Raw genomic sequence first — 14,009 nt, 5'->3', positions numbered from 1 at the left:
ACAAATAATTAATATATAAGTTAAATATATATAAATTTAAAACAACATGCAACAAGATTCCTAACCATGGAGGTTTACCACCACTTTACCATAAAAATTATTTATCTATAAATATGATTTGTTACAATACCGTGGGCCAATACCATGGCTTCTCAATGCTACATACCCAAAAAAGCATAACTCCTTCATATGACACTTGTTCTTATGACATTTTTTGAACATTTCATGAAGGTTACATCCCTACCATCCGCCTAATAATAATTGATATGTAAATTAAAATTATAAAAACCTTGTTCTAAAATAGATAAAATATTTTAATTGTAAATGATTTTTTAGGCATGTGGTATTGATAAGTCATGGTATTGTAACAAAATTCATATACAGATTATGGCATAAGTGTAAGTGTATTAATGTTCAACACCTACCAATAATTTAAATTATTTAATAGTGGACTATTATTTATATTTTACAATCTAATTAGCAATTATGAATACAATGATTAATTATTTTTAATTAAAATCAAATTGATTTTGTTTGTATTTAGAAGCTTGTTTGTGGAACTTGATTAAAAACCATTCTTATTGAAGGTTCGATTACTCGTTCTTGTTAAAGATTCCATTACTTGCCGGCCTATGTTTTATGGGGGATATCGGATCATCAGAATAAGGATCCTTTTGAAAACTCCCAAATTAATCCCTTTATGACCGCCTTCAACATTAAGTATGTTTTTAATGAATAAGTTCCCAATCATATTTTAGCTAACCTGAAATTGAAAAAAGTGATTATTAATATGGATGTCTACGTGAGAGGCTTTTTTATGGACCTATGCCAATGGAAATTGTGGAGGTGGTATGGTAATTGATATTAACTCTTATTATAGTATCTAAATAAAATTAGAAATTGGCCATGTTGCTAAGGTTGAGTTATTGGCTTGTTGGGTCTTTCTAAATAAAATTAGAAATTGGCCGCGTTGCTAAGGTTGAGTTATTGGCTTGTTGGGTCCTTCTTAAGATTTCTATTTGATGATAAAAAAAATTTAAGGTGTTTAGCTTCTAAGGATTCCAAAAACACTATTAACTGGATTAAAGGGAAAACTACTATGCCTAGACTTCATTTTGAGTGTTTCATTTTGAGTGTTAGGATAAGAAAATAAAGGCATTACAAAAACAATATGACCAACATATTTACAAAGAATCTAACAATGTGGCTAATATGCTATCCAAAAAACCAATGCTCTTATTATATGCACATTTGTAAATCAAATATTGTTTTGATAGAGTACTTCAGGACTCACCTCTATATTATGTATATTTGAATAGTACAGTGACTAATTGTATCTTGAAAATATATGTACTATATTTTTAAAAACCAAAAATGTTTGTATCTTTTGCTTTAATGATAACAAAGATACAAACCTGGATAAAAAGGGAAACAAATTAAAAAATAAGTAAGAAACATGGATACAAAAGGGATGGAAAAATGCCCTTAGGGCGGTTGAATATATTCGATTGAAAAAGGCTCCATTATTGTATTTTCGTAAATATTAGTTCACGATTAGTTGTATTTTCGTAAATATCAGTTCACGATTAGCTATGGCAAAAGCCTTTAGTTGATTCTGGTGCAGTCCCTTCGAATTTCTCCTTGGTGACCGCTCTTGATACCAATATTTCCCATTTTGAGCATGGCAACTGCAAAAGCTGAGAAGAAGTTTGTCTGGTTGTTTGCAAACTGCAGGACAGCCTTTCGAGTCGGGCTGCTGGAGAAGAGTACCTGGTCTGATCCAAGCAAGCCCTGTCGCTTCACAAGACTCACGTAATACAAATTATCGAACCTCAAAGGACTCAAACGATCCATTGGCACGAACCTGTTTGGAGTACCACGTCCAGTGGCAGGGCACGCTCGTTTGAGAAGGCCTGCATAAGCCTTGTCCATGGAAGGGTCGGTAGAGTTGAAGTGACTGAATGTGTATAATCTGTTTGTGAATGCGCTGCAGTGAGATCTGCCGATTGTGTGACCACCTGTAATTCACGGTAAACGGTAAGGCTATTATGTAAAGTTTTTTTTTCTTCAGTGAAAAAAAAAAAAAAAAAAAAGAGCATATATTACCAAATACATATAGCATACATAAAACTTGTTCCATCCAAATAAGTGACAGTTAAAATTATGCTCTACAAGAGAGGATCATTACAATTCCTCATGTAAAAAACAGAGCTGAGGAAGTATGTAAACATATATTGATCATTACAATTCCTCATGTAAAAAACAGAGCTGAGGAAGTATGTAAACATATATTGAGAAATAGATTTTATCAGATTGCTCTATATAATGTGCAAGAGCAAAAAAAATTTGTTGATGAAAGACACTATTTACTAAATAGAAATCACTTTATAGAGGACTTTTTATTTACCCAGTGGCCAGGCCAGGACAAAACCATCAACAGGAAAAAAACCATGCACAGTAATATGAATGTAAGTTGTATCACTAATTTGGATATTGGGTGTTTTGATGTTTGGAATCGATTTGCAAGTAGTCTCATTCTTGTACATTGGAGTTGATCTCAGCAAGTAATCTCACTTATTCATTGGAGTTAGTCTCAGCGGAATTGGAATTTTAGTGTTTAGAATCTATTTGCAAATAGTCTCACCCCTTTACATTAGAGTTGGTCTTAACAAGTAATCTCACTGCTGTACATTGGAGTTGGTCTCAGCCGAATCGGCCGAGGAGTTGGTCTCCCAAGAATTGGCCGAGGAGTTGGTCTCCCCAGAATTGGCCAGGGGTTGGCCTCAGTTTAGTCTCAATTTAAGTTTTTTTATAATTTAAAAAAAAAAAATTATAAATCTTTTAAAATATTAATATAAAAAAAAAAATTATAAATTTTTTAAAATATTAATATAAAATGAAATATGATACACTTAATTTGAATTTGAATATAATTTAATTTTAGAAATTTATAGAGATAAATTAAATTAATTAATTGTTTTTATTTAATTTTGGATTATCATATTTCAAAAATTAATAATAAATTATTTAACTCCATTTAAAATATTTCAAAATTTATAATCCAAATAAAATTGATACTGAATAGCATTTATGTTGGGAGTTTTGGTGTTTGGAATCCATTTGCAAATAGTCTCACTGGTGTACATTGGAGTTGGTAAGCAAATAATCTCACATGTACATTGGAGTTGGTCTCAGCTGAATTGAAGTTTTGGTGTTTGGAATCGATTTGCAAATAGTCTCACCGGTGTACATTGGAGTTGGTCTTAGCAAGTAATCTCACTCATGTACATTGGAATTGATCTCAGTGACCGGGGAGTTGGTCTCTGCGGAATTAGGCCAGAGGGTTGGTCAGTTTAGTCTAAATTTAGTTTTTTTTTTATAAATTTAAAAAAAAAATTATAAAATTTTTAGATATTAATATAAAATGAAATATGATACACTTAATTTGAATTTGAATATAATTTAATTTTAGAAATTTATAAAAATAAATTAAATTATTTATTTATTTTTATTTAATTCTACCTTATCATATTTCAAAAATTAATAATAAATTATTTAACTCCATCTAAATATTTCAACATCTATATTCTAAATAAAATTGATACTCAATAACATTTAAATTACTAATTTATATATAATTATTAATATTGCAAATATCATATAAAAAGTTACACTTACCTGAAAGTGCAATCATATCCAGCAAAGAGAGACCTTTAGATTCAAAGCTTTTGCGTAGCTGATTGACATCAGAATCGCCTCTTGGCAAGTTGTTAAGAATATTTGCTTCCAGAGAGACACGCCCATCTTTGCGGCCTTTCAGTACATGCCAGGATGGTCCGTGCATCTTCAAAACAATGAGAATTCATTAATTTTGGTTTGGTTATTTTGTAATTTTGATGGTAGATTTTGGAATATTTTAAAAATATAATAGATATAAGTAAAGTATATAAAATTATATCATCGTTAAATCACATGTAAGGCTCTCTCTTTTACATCCCTATTCCTTAGTATTATTTTGCCAGTTGGGATATTTTGATAGTGGGGCTCAGCACCACAAATGTGGTTGTGGGTGGGGTTGTGGGGGTTTCTTTTGGATGAACAAATTTGTTACAGTAACTGCATTGGAGAGCTGGAAACTGGCAAATGTGGTTGTGGTTGTGGTTGTGGGGCAAATGTGGTTGTGGTTGTGGATGTGAGTGTGGGTGTGGGTGTGGTTTTTTTGGATGAGCAAACTTGTTACAGTAACTGCATTGGAGAGCTGGAAATGGGCAAATGTGGTTGTGGGTGTGGGTGTGGTTTCTTTTGGAGGAGCAAACTTGTTATAGTAACTGCATTGGAGAGTTGGAAATTTAACAAACACCAGGATTGAGATGATTGCTTTCTGGGGCTCGCTGTGATTTGTTAGAGAAAAAAAGATAAAAATATTCATATTTTTGGAGATTCAAAAACCATCATCAAGAACTTCACCGGTACTTCCAGCTTTTACCCTCCAGATCTACCAGGATTGGATTGAGGGATGGAATCAAATTGAAAGCTATAGCATGACACATATTTACAGGGAGTCTAATAAAATTAGAGATGGTCCCTTTAAAAAGAGACTGCATGACTCAGAAGGCTCAATGTTCTACTGCTCCATCACTGAAGGCAACAGGCAGGAAAAAGGACAAATCTTCATTCATTAGCTGATGGGGTTTTTTGAATTATGATTTTCTATATATAAATGCTATTTCTTCTGAAGTTGCTCGGAAGTTTTTGTAGACATATTAAGCTATAGTTTTTGAAAATGTCTAGAGTTTTTTTTCTGACTTCTGATGACTACAAGTTAGAATTTTATCTACCATGTCTGAAGAAGATATTCCCAGTTAGTTGACTTATTAAGGTTTATGCACAGAATATATGTCACTGGACCAATTAGTTTTTTCTTTCTGAAAATATCAAATCAGACAATTGATTTTGCTGAATACTTCTATATGTTCATCAAATTTTCTAAATATTCTAAAATCTACCATTGCATTAATAACCAATAATACATTTATGGCATTAATAACAAATTTATGAAATTCAACATCGAATAAAAATAAAAATCCAGTGATTGAGTATATGTACCAGAACAGTTGCATCTCTAGCCAAAATAGCCAGAATATCAGCACAGGAGACAATCCCTGGGCATGCTTTTTCCAATGCCTTCTTAGTCCGGACAACCACATCAAACCCATCTCTGGCCAATGAGAGATTAGGGATTGCTTCTCTCTCGGCCCGATTGCCTCTGGTGGATGAAATTAATATAGACCCATCGCAGCCCTGCATAATATATGACACCAATTTAGTCTGTTTTCTCAGTAACAATGTGCATGTGAAGATATTTGTATAATGTTTCCCATCATGTTTTCGCATCAAAATATATTGAATGCAGATCTAGGTATCTAATAATGAATAATAATAAATTATTCTTGATTTTGAATCTGAATTCTAACAATAAAAATAAAAAAATATTAAATATTTATAATAACTAATTATATATAAATTTATTTTAATTTTAAAAAGTAATAATTAAATATTAAAAAAAAATCATACATTTTCCATGTATATTTATGAAAATAATATATTTAGATACATTTTAGGTGTATGTGTATGAAAATAATATATTTAGATACATTTTAGGTGTATGTTTATGAAAATAATATATTCAAATTATATACCTACTCATTCATGAAAATAATATATTTAAATAATACTAGAGTTTATAGAGTTTACCAATTCAAATAATATTAGAGTTGATACGTTTATCAATTATGTTTATATATCATTGATCTTCAATATTTTTCTAAACTTTTAAACTTTTATGGAAAATGAACTTTTATAGAAAACTTTTATGGAAAATGAACTTTTATAGAAAATGAGTAGTAGTACAAAATTGTCTAAATTCACTATTTTTAAATATAGAAATTAGTCTATATTTGGCTAAAATTAATATTGATTAGCTTTACTATTTTCATAAATAAACTAAATTTAATATTAAAATTTGTGTTTTATATTTTTATAATTTATTTAAATTTAATGTTAAATTGAATTTATACATCTACCAATTTAAATAACATTAGAGTTGATACATTTACCAATTATGTCCATATAACATGGATCCTCAATATCTTTTTAAACCCCTCTCGAAAATGAGTATTGGTTCAAAACTGTCTAAACTCACTATTTCCCAATATGGAAATTAGTTCACTTTGGGCTAAAATTAATGTTAAGTTTTGTTCATCTTTGCCATTTTCATAAGTAGACTAAATTTAATATTAAAATTTGTATTTTGTATTTTTATAATTTATTTAAATTTAATGTTAATAATGAATCAACTTTTATTTTTATTTATATTTATATATATATATATATATATATATATATATATATATATATATATATATATATATATATATTAAATTTATTAATAATTAAACTGGTAAAACTTAAAAATAAATAAATAAAATAGAAAATTATAATCTCAAAGCTATTCAAACTCAAACTTGTTACATATATGAAAATTAGTTTAGGCTTATTTAAATATAATAATATATAAATTAAAAGATAAAAAAATTAATTAGAAAAAATTAATTTACATACCTAAAGAGTATTATTAATTTTAATTTTTTTATATAGAATAAAAAAATTTGAAACTAATTTATATTGAATTTGTTGTCCATTTCCATTGAATATAAAACCTAGGACATAAATCATATATATATATGAAAATTTTGCCAAATTTATTTGAAAATTGAGTATCTTTGAAAATATAAAAATATCAAATTAATTTAAATAAATTTAAAATTTCCATACTCAACATCATTATATTGATGATGATGGTTAACGTCCATTGAGACCAAAGTTTGGTCTATCAGACCTAAAGAAACAAATTATTTAGTTTGATTTAAGATTTTATTCCTATGCTCAAAAAGTTTGGAGAGAAGCCTCCCGAGCTCACTATAATTTTGACATCGTAAAATGCTAGAAAGGTCAGTATTGCGACAAAGATTATGAAACTGAGATCTAATGTGGTTGTACGCGGGGCACTCTAAGAGGAAGTGGTTTTCATCCTCGATGTTCCTATTCTCACAGAGATGGCAGATCCTTTCCATCCATGGTGTTTTAGGAACTCCTCAACGACCTGTTTCACTATGGAGCTCATGAGAGTTCGTCGTAACCTTTGCTATATTAATTTTCTTCTTTGAGCTATTTAAAACAGAGAGATATTTTTTATCTTCTAGGGTGGGGTTGATGACCTTCTTATAATAACTTAATTTTCTTTTAGCTGCTAAATCTTTCTCACACCACATTTTTTCTTTGAACTTAGAAGTAACAATATTTTTAATGTTATTAAGATTTTGCAATGCATCATTCTCGTTGATCTCCCAAAGGTTTAACTAGGCCCTCGTGTCTTTATACCACCCCCGCTTGAGCCTTAGGTGGTTTTGGCTGGAATTTAAAGTTAGCTTAGGAAGTCTATGATCTCCTATGTTATTGAGTTTGTGCTTGTACAACAGAAGCCTAGTCATAGCTAGGTTCTCGATAGGGGAAAAGCCTACTTCTATAAGGAGAATAGAATAGGGTGTATTGCTTTTAATTTTCAGGTTATATGTTATAAAATGCTTCTGGATTTGCTCAATCTTTCTCCAGGATTCTCTAGATATGCTGCAACCCCAGACCTCACATCCATATAAGATAACAGGAGTGACTAAAGTTTCAAAGATGAACTTCTTTTTATCCCACCTTACGAGGTTTGTTGTTTTACAATTATTTTCAAGACCAAAATAAGCTTTCCACCCCCCATTAATCCTTTTCTTAATGCTACAGTTCCAGTTGAGCTTGTGATGAATATCAATTCATAGGTACTTGTAAGAATACACTTCCTCTAAGTTATTATTATCATACATAAAATTAGCGTAAGTGTCCTTCTTGGATTTGATAATCATAACTTTTGTTTTGTCAGTGTTAACAGTCATACCCATGGTAGAGCAGAAATCCTTAAGAAGCCTAAGTTTCTTATCAAGATCAGATGGGCACCTTGTGAGAAGAACAATATCATCAGCATAGAGAAGAAGGATGATGACTATCCCAGCTAAGATCGTGCCAGCACAACCTGCTTCCTCTAAATAACCTTCAAGCTTGTCGATGTAAATGCCAAATAGGGTAGGGGAGAGGGGGCAACCTTGTTTAACTCCAATATTACATTTAATATCTTTCGACCACCCCTCATTGCTTTTTAGCTTGGCAATTACATTCTCGTATAATCTTATAGCGACAGCTCTCAACTCGAAAGGAACCTTTAGCTCTTCTAATCTATTCCAAAGGTTGTTTCTAGGAACCGTATCGAAAGCCTTTCTAAAGTCCACAAAGCAACAAAAGAGATTGGATTTATCATTACGACATTCCTCCATAATGATCCTAAGCGTAACGAGGTGGTTTGTTGTTGAGTGATGCCTTCTAAAACCCACTTGGCCTTTAGCCCGCTTACCTTCACTTTCAAGCCATATGCTCAACTTCTTTTCCAAAATAATACCATATAGTTTGGCTAAGAGAGGGCTAATCATAATGGTCTGATAATTAGAGGGGTTATTTGTATCCCCACTTTTAAAAATAGGGATAATGAGGCTCTCAGTCCATGGTTTAGGGAACCCTTGCCTGACTTCTTGATTGAAAAGCTTGTGGATGTGGGGGATGAGGACAAGACCTCCAATTTTTAAGATTTCTGCCTAGTAAGCTTCGTTGTCCTTAGCTTTCCCATTTGATAGGTGTTTAACCCCAAAATCAATGTCTTCTAATGAGAAAACTTCTTTTGTTGTGAGCAGGGTTTCAAAGTTATCCATGACATTTGGAGATCCATAAAGCTTTTTAACATAGGAATTCCAATCGTGTAAAGCAATTTTATTATTATCCTTAGTTTTCCTAGTCAGAATCTACCTCCAAAATTTCTTAGGAGCTACCTTAGAGAGGTGTAAGAGATTCTCTTGTCTTTTACTACTGTACTGCCTCTTTTTCTTTTTAGTTAGGGCTTTGTATATTTTTAACTTACCCATTTTAAGAGATTCATCAACAACTTCCTTAATTGCTCTCCTCGCACTTTTACAATCTTTGTCATACAATGGGTTGGTTTTGCTATTTCTTTTATTATTTGAAACTTCAATTGAGAACTTGTTAATAGAATATGAGAGGGTTGTAGTAAAATTATGATAGAGGTCTTCTATGTTGTCTATACTAGATAAAGGAAGTAAATTAGTTTTTAATTCATTTAGAAAGAGATCGTTTTTATTTTTATCAAATATTAGGTTCTTTTGACTATAAGGATTATTTTCTATGGGATCTCTATGCATGACAAAATTGAGAGTTATAAGTAAAGGCCTATGATCAGAGTTAGGCTCGTGGTTGTTTAAGATGTCAAAAATTATTATTTTGTTGTATAAAGGGAGATCGGAAATAACATAGTCTACCACACTGCTACCAAGCCCATGGATGCAGGTCATCTGGCTAGAATTGGGCCACTTCTTTAAACCATTGCAAATTATGAGATCTGAGGACTACAGAGCCTGACTAGCTCTGACCCAAACAAATTCTCCCCGAGGTCTTCAGAGCTCCTTTTGTACCTACTAGCCAGAGTAGGGTCTTTGTCTAACCAAAGAGGATTAGGGTTGGAATGATTGCTTAGAATAATAGCTTGGTTGCTTGAAGTTCGAGCATTAAAGTCACCTATTAAAAGGATATTACCTTCATTCCTTAGGCTAGAAATATCATTCTCTAAACCATTGTAGGGACTATTTTTATCTAGATTCTTCTTCTTATAGAAGTTAGAATTGATGGGGGAAATAACATATTGCTATGTAGGTCTTTTTATTATTAATGTCAGTGATCTCTATCCAACTATATTGGTTGTACGCGTCATTTTTATAAATCCTAGCATGGGGGAGAGATGTTCTTCTTAATGTAACAAGCTATTCCCCCAATGCCTCTACGGGGGGATCGCTTGTTCCATGTAGACCATAGCGTAAAGCCATCTATGTTAGGGACCTTAGATTCTTCGTGCTCCCAAATTTCAACAAGCAAAATAACATCAACATCATTTGAGATCCAACTTAGCTTGGGGCCTTTGTTCCATGGAAAACCTCGACAGTTCCAAGAAAGAATCTGGAGCATGTTGAATTGCTAATTATTACTATTTTTTCGGTTTCTATCTCGGATAAAGGCTTTTCTATTTCTGATTGTTACCCATCTTCCTTCCTTCCTAGCTTCTTTTACCTTTTGAACCTCCTTTCTTAATTCTACTTGATCTTCTGGAATGAGATCTTCATTTATAAATATTCTTGTTCCTTTTAGACTTGAGGTTTTACTAAGTATGTCATGCTTATGATCAATAGAGCTCGCCTTTATTCAAACTAGTCTTTCTTTATTCTAAGTTAATTTCCCCAACCTTGTTTCTTCTATGAGACACATTGTTTCAATTTGTAATCTATTATGTAATTCTGTCTGAGCTATGGCTAAAGTATCCTCATCTACCTCCTCTTTTAAACTAAAGATTATAAGGTTCAAGGCCCTTTTGTTACGCTCATGGTCTAATTCTATTAATTTTTTCATTTCATCTTTAATTGGTTTGATATTTAATTTATCTACCACATTATTTAGGGTGAGGCGGCTATTAACATTTTCTTCTAGTTCTTTAATGATGTCCTTCATTTTAAAACTCTCTAAAGTATTAGCATCTCCTTGCTGGGATGTGTGGTTAGTATCTTGGTTTTGTTTTTCTATAATCTGCAACCTAGTCTCCATTGTCACCATTTTATTATCCAATAGTTCTATTTTATTTTCTATTTGTTTTTGCATCGTGTCTTCAAGAGATGCAAGTTTATTTTCCAGCATGGCTTCTAACTCTTTTTGTAACTTGACTTCTCTTTCTTCTCTACGTTTCTCTAAAGACTCTATATACTCATAAAGGCCTTGTAGAGTAACTGTGCTAGGTCTGTCTTTGGTAATCTTTGGTAGTTGTGGTGAAATATTCATACTTGAAAATATATGAGCAAATATGTATTAGAAAAAGATAAAGAATGTATGCACCTGATATTAGCAAACTTGACTGCAGATCGCACTTGCCCCGGATTGGATTGACCGTATATCCAAAGGTAAAAACCCACGAGCAGATCGCACTTGCCCGAGATTGGATTGACCGCATATCCAAAGGTAACAACCCACGAGTTTCGTAGAGATCGTAAATACAATCACCCTAAATTATTACCGCAAAGAGATCGTATATTAATTAAAATGTTTTTAAATCATAAAAAAACTATTTTTTATTAAAAAAATAAATTATCAAAAATAAAATTTCAAATTAATTTAAATAAATTTGAAATTTCCATACTCAACATCATTATATTATATTAATTAAAATATTTTTTATGAGAAGAGCTTTATTTTTTATTAAAAAATTTAAATTATTAAAAATAAAATTAATATGTTATAAGTATTTGGAAAAAAAATGTGAATTTACCCAAAATATATATATATATATATATATATATATATATATATAATAATAATAATAATAATAATATCCAAATAAATTAAATATATTATTTATTATTACTATTAGGTCAAAATAAATTAAATATATTATTCAATATTATTATTAGGTCACACATTTATAAAATAAAAATTTTAAAAAATAATAATTATAATTTAATTTTAAAATTATAATCAAACTCAGTACTAATTAGTATATAAAAAATTTAAAATTTTAAAAACTATTTTTTATTAATATTTTAAAAACTATTTTTATAAAACAATTTAATCATTAAAATTTATAAAAACACATATATTAAAATTTATTAAACTGTTTATATATTTAAATTTTTTTAAATTATTACTATTATTAAAAATTACTAATCAAACAATTTTAGACATTTTTAAAACAACAGCCCAGCTCCATCCCTTGAAAATTTGGATATGACTCGGAATCTCAGCAACCTTTGTAGACATTTTTAAAATAACAGCCCAGCTCCATCCCTTGAAAATTTGGATATGACTCGGAATCTCAGCTATACATTAGATAGGAACCCAATGCATAAATATGAATACACATTAGAAGTCTCGAGATTTATTGAAATTTTCAATGTTCCACTAACACTCGGGGATTGGACTCACAGACGGATTTGTAGGAGTATTTTTAAATTTTAGAAAATGTAGAGAACAAGAAGATTTTTTAGATGTGTATATATATATTTAATAATGGAAATATAAATATATTGATTTATATATAATTAAATTAAATAAAAAATACATATTTTTTATTCATTATTTATAATTCTAAAATATATATTGATTTAAAAAATAAATTCACTATTCATTTTTGAAATTAAATTGATCTAAAATTTAAATTTATTATATATTATTCTAGTAAATTGATTTAAAATTTTAATAGACTTTAATAAAATAAACTATAATAGATATTAAAGTTTGAAAATTAGAATAGTAAATTGATATAACTGAAACTCAAAAATAATATTTGTGAGCATTTCTTTTGTCGGCCAATATTTCTAGAAATATAGCTCCATTGATACAGGGGACATATATAAGATATATAATTCTAAAATATATATTGATTTAAAAAATAAATTCACTATTCATTTTTGAAATTAAATTGATCTAAAATTTAAATTTATTATATATTATTCTAGTAAATTGATTTAAAATTTTAATAGACTTTAATAAAATAAACTATAATAGATATTAAAGTTTGAAAATTAGAATAGTAAATTGATATAACTGAAACTCAAAAATAATATTTGTGGGCATTTCTTTTGCAGATCAATATTTCTGAAAGTATAGCTCCATTGATACACGGACATATACAAAGATATTTATATGCCCAATATATTTATAGAACTATAGTTCCAGAAATATTGATAGCCTCCCATTTTGAGAGAAATGTATTCTTTTTTGAAAAGTGGACACTGGAGAAATGTTTCCCAACATCTCCTCAAAAGAAAGACCCAAAAAAAAACATGGGAAACTTTCTACACTACACCAGGGAGCCACATCCCTTGAACATCAAAGAAAAGGAAAAATACGAGGCTAAAAATAACCTATAAGACAAATGAAATCAAATAGACCTCTGCTAGTTCAAGGATCTTACCAGGAAGTGAATCCACGCAAGGTGAATATTGGGCTTTAACGTTTACCTCAACAAAACAATCATGGAAGAAGAGTCTCAGAACACCGGGAGCAGTGGTCAGTGGCGATTCCTTAACCTTCCTCTGCATAACTCTCCGAATGATAGATTCCATATGGGGGCATGTTTTTAAGTAGAAATTAACGGACGGCTGACCCTTCGCATGACCCCTCAATTCAACCAGACTCGCAACCAGACTCGCAACAAGAACCAGAAGAATAAATGCTCTGCTTAGCTCAACCATTCTTGTCAATGGGTCTCTTCAGATTTCCACTGCAACCTTTGCAATAGCTTTCGGTTCTCGGAAAACTTAATACAATGGGATATAGAAACGATGGAGCAGAAAGAAGTTTTGCAGGTGCATGCTAATTACATATTCTCTGGATGAGTGGGCGACAAGTAGCGAGACAATGTGCCACCAGTCTGTAAAGTCTGCAACGACAGCAAAGAAAATAAGCAACAGTTTGTAGATCTCTGGCTGCTACTTTCTAAAATAAGAGTGTGGTTGAGATGCTGCAGCTCTCTGGCTGCTGCTTTCTAAAAAAAGATAGTGATTGAGATGCTAAGATTCTTAACTGTGTTATTTCGACAGTTACTGGATATAAAAGGAAAGATAAAAAAATAAAAATGAGTTCTAAGTTTTACTTAGATGCTTTGGTATTAACTTGTTATGTGGTTATTTGCACTACATTGGATATTTTTTTAATACAGTGATCAACATGTAATTAAACCATATCAATATACATATGCAATTTCAAAGTGGGATGTGTATCAAATTAATTCAACAGGTGTTTTTAGGTTG

At 30.5% G+C, this 14,009-nt stretch overlaps 1 protein-coding gene across 1 annotated transcript; it reads right to left on the bottom strand.

The window, feature by feature from the left end:
• Positions 1-1,605: 1,605 nt before the first annotated feature.
• LOC149253357 (peroxidase 55-like) lies at positions 1,606-13,604 on the bottom strand. The gene is made up of 4 exons (XM_089454458.1): positions 13,218-13,604; positions 5,107-5,301; positions 3,679-3,844; positions 1,606-2,018 (listed from the first exon to the last, which is right to left on the bottom strand). The coding sequence occupies exons 1-4, from the start codon at positions 13,449-13,451 to the stop codon at positions 1,606-1,608; spliced, it is 1,008 nt and encodes a 335-aa protein (XP_089310584.1). The 5' UTR covers positions 13,452-13,604.
• Between the last annotated feature and the right edge of the window lie 405 nt (positions 13,605-14,009).

This window comes from Pinus tabuliformis, chromosome 7, assembly GCF_031772625.1.
Source record: "Pinus tabuliformis cultivar Carrire ecotype Pingquan chromosome 7, CPIR1, whole genome shotgun sequence".
Lineage (NCBI taxonomy): Eukaryota > Viridiplantae > Streptophyta > Pinopsida > Pinales > Pinaceae > Pinus > Pinus tabuliformis.
This window is presented reverse-complemented; position numbering and strand designations above follow the sequence as displayed.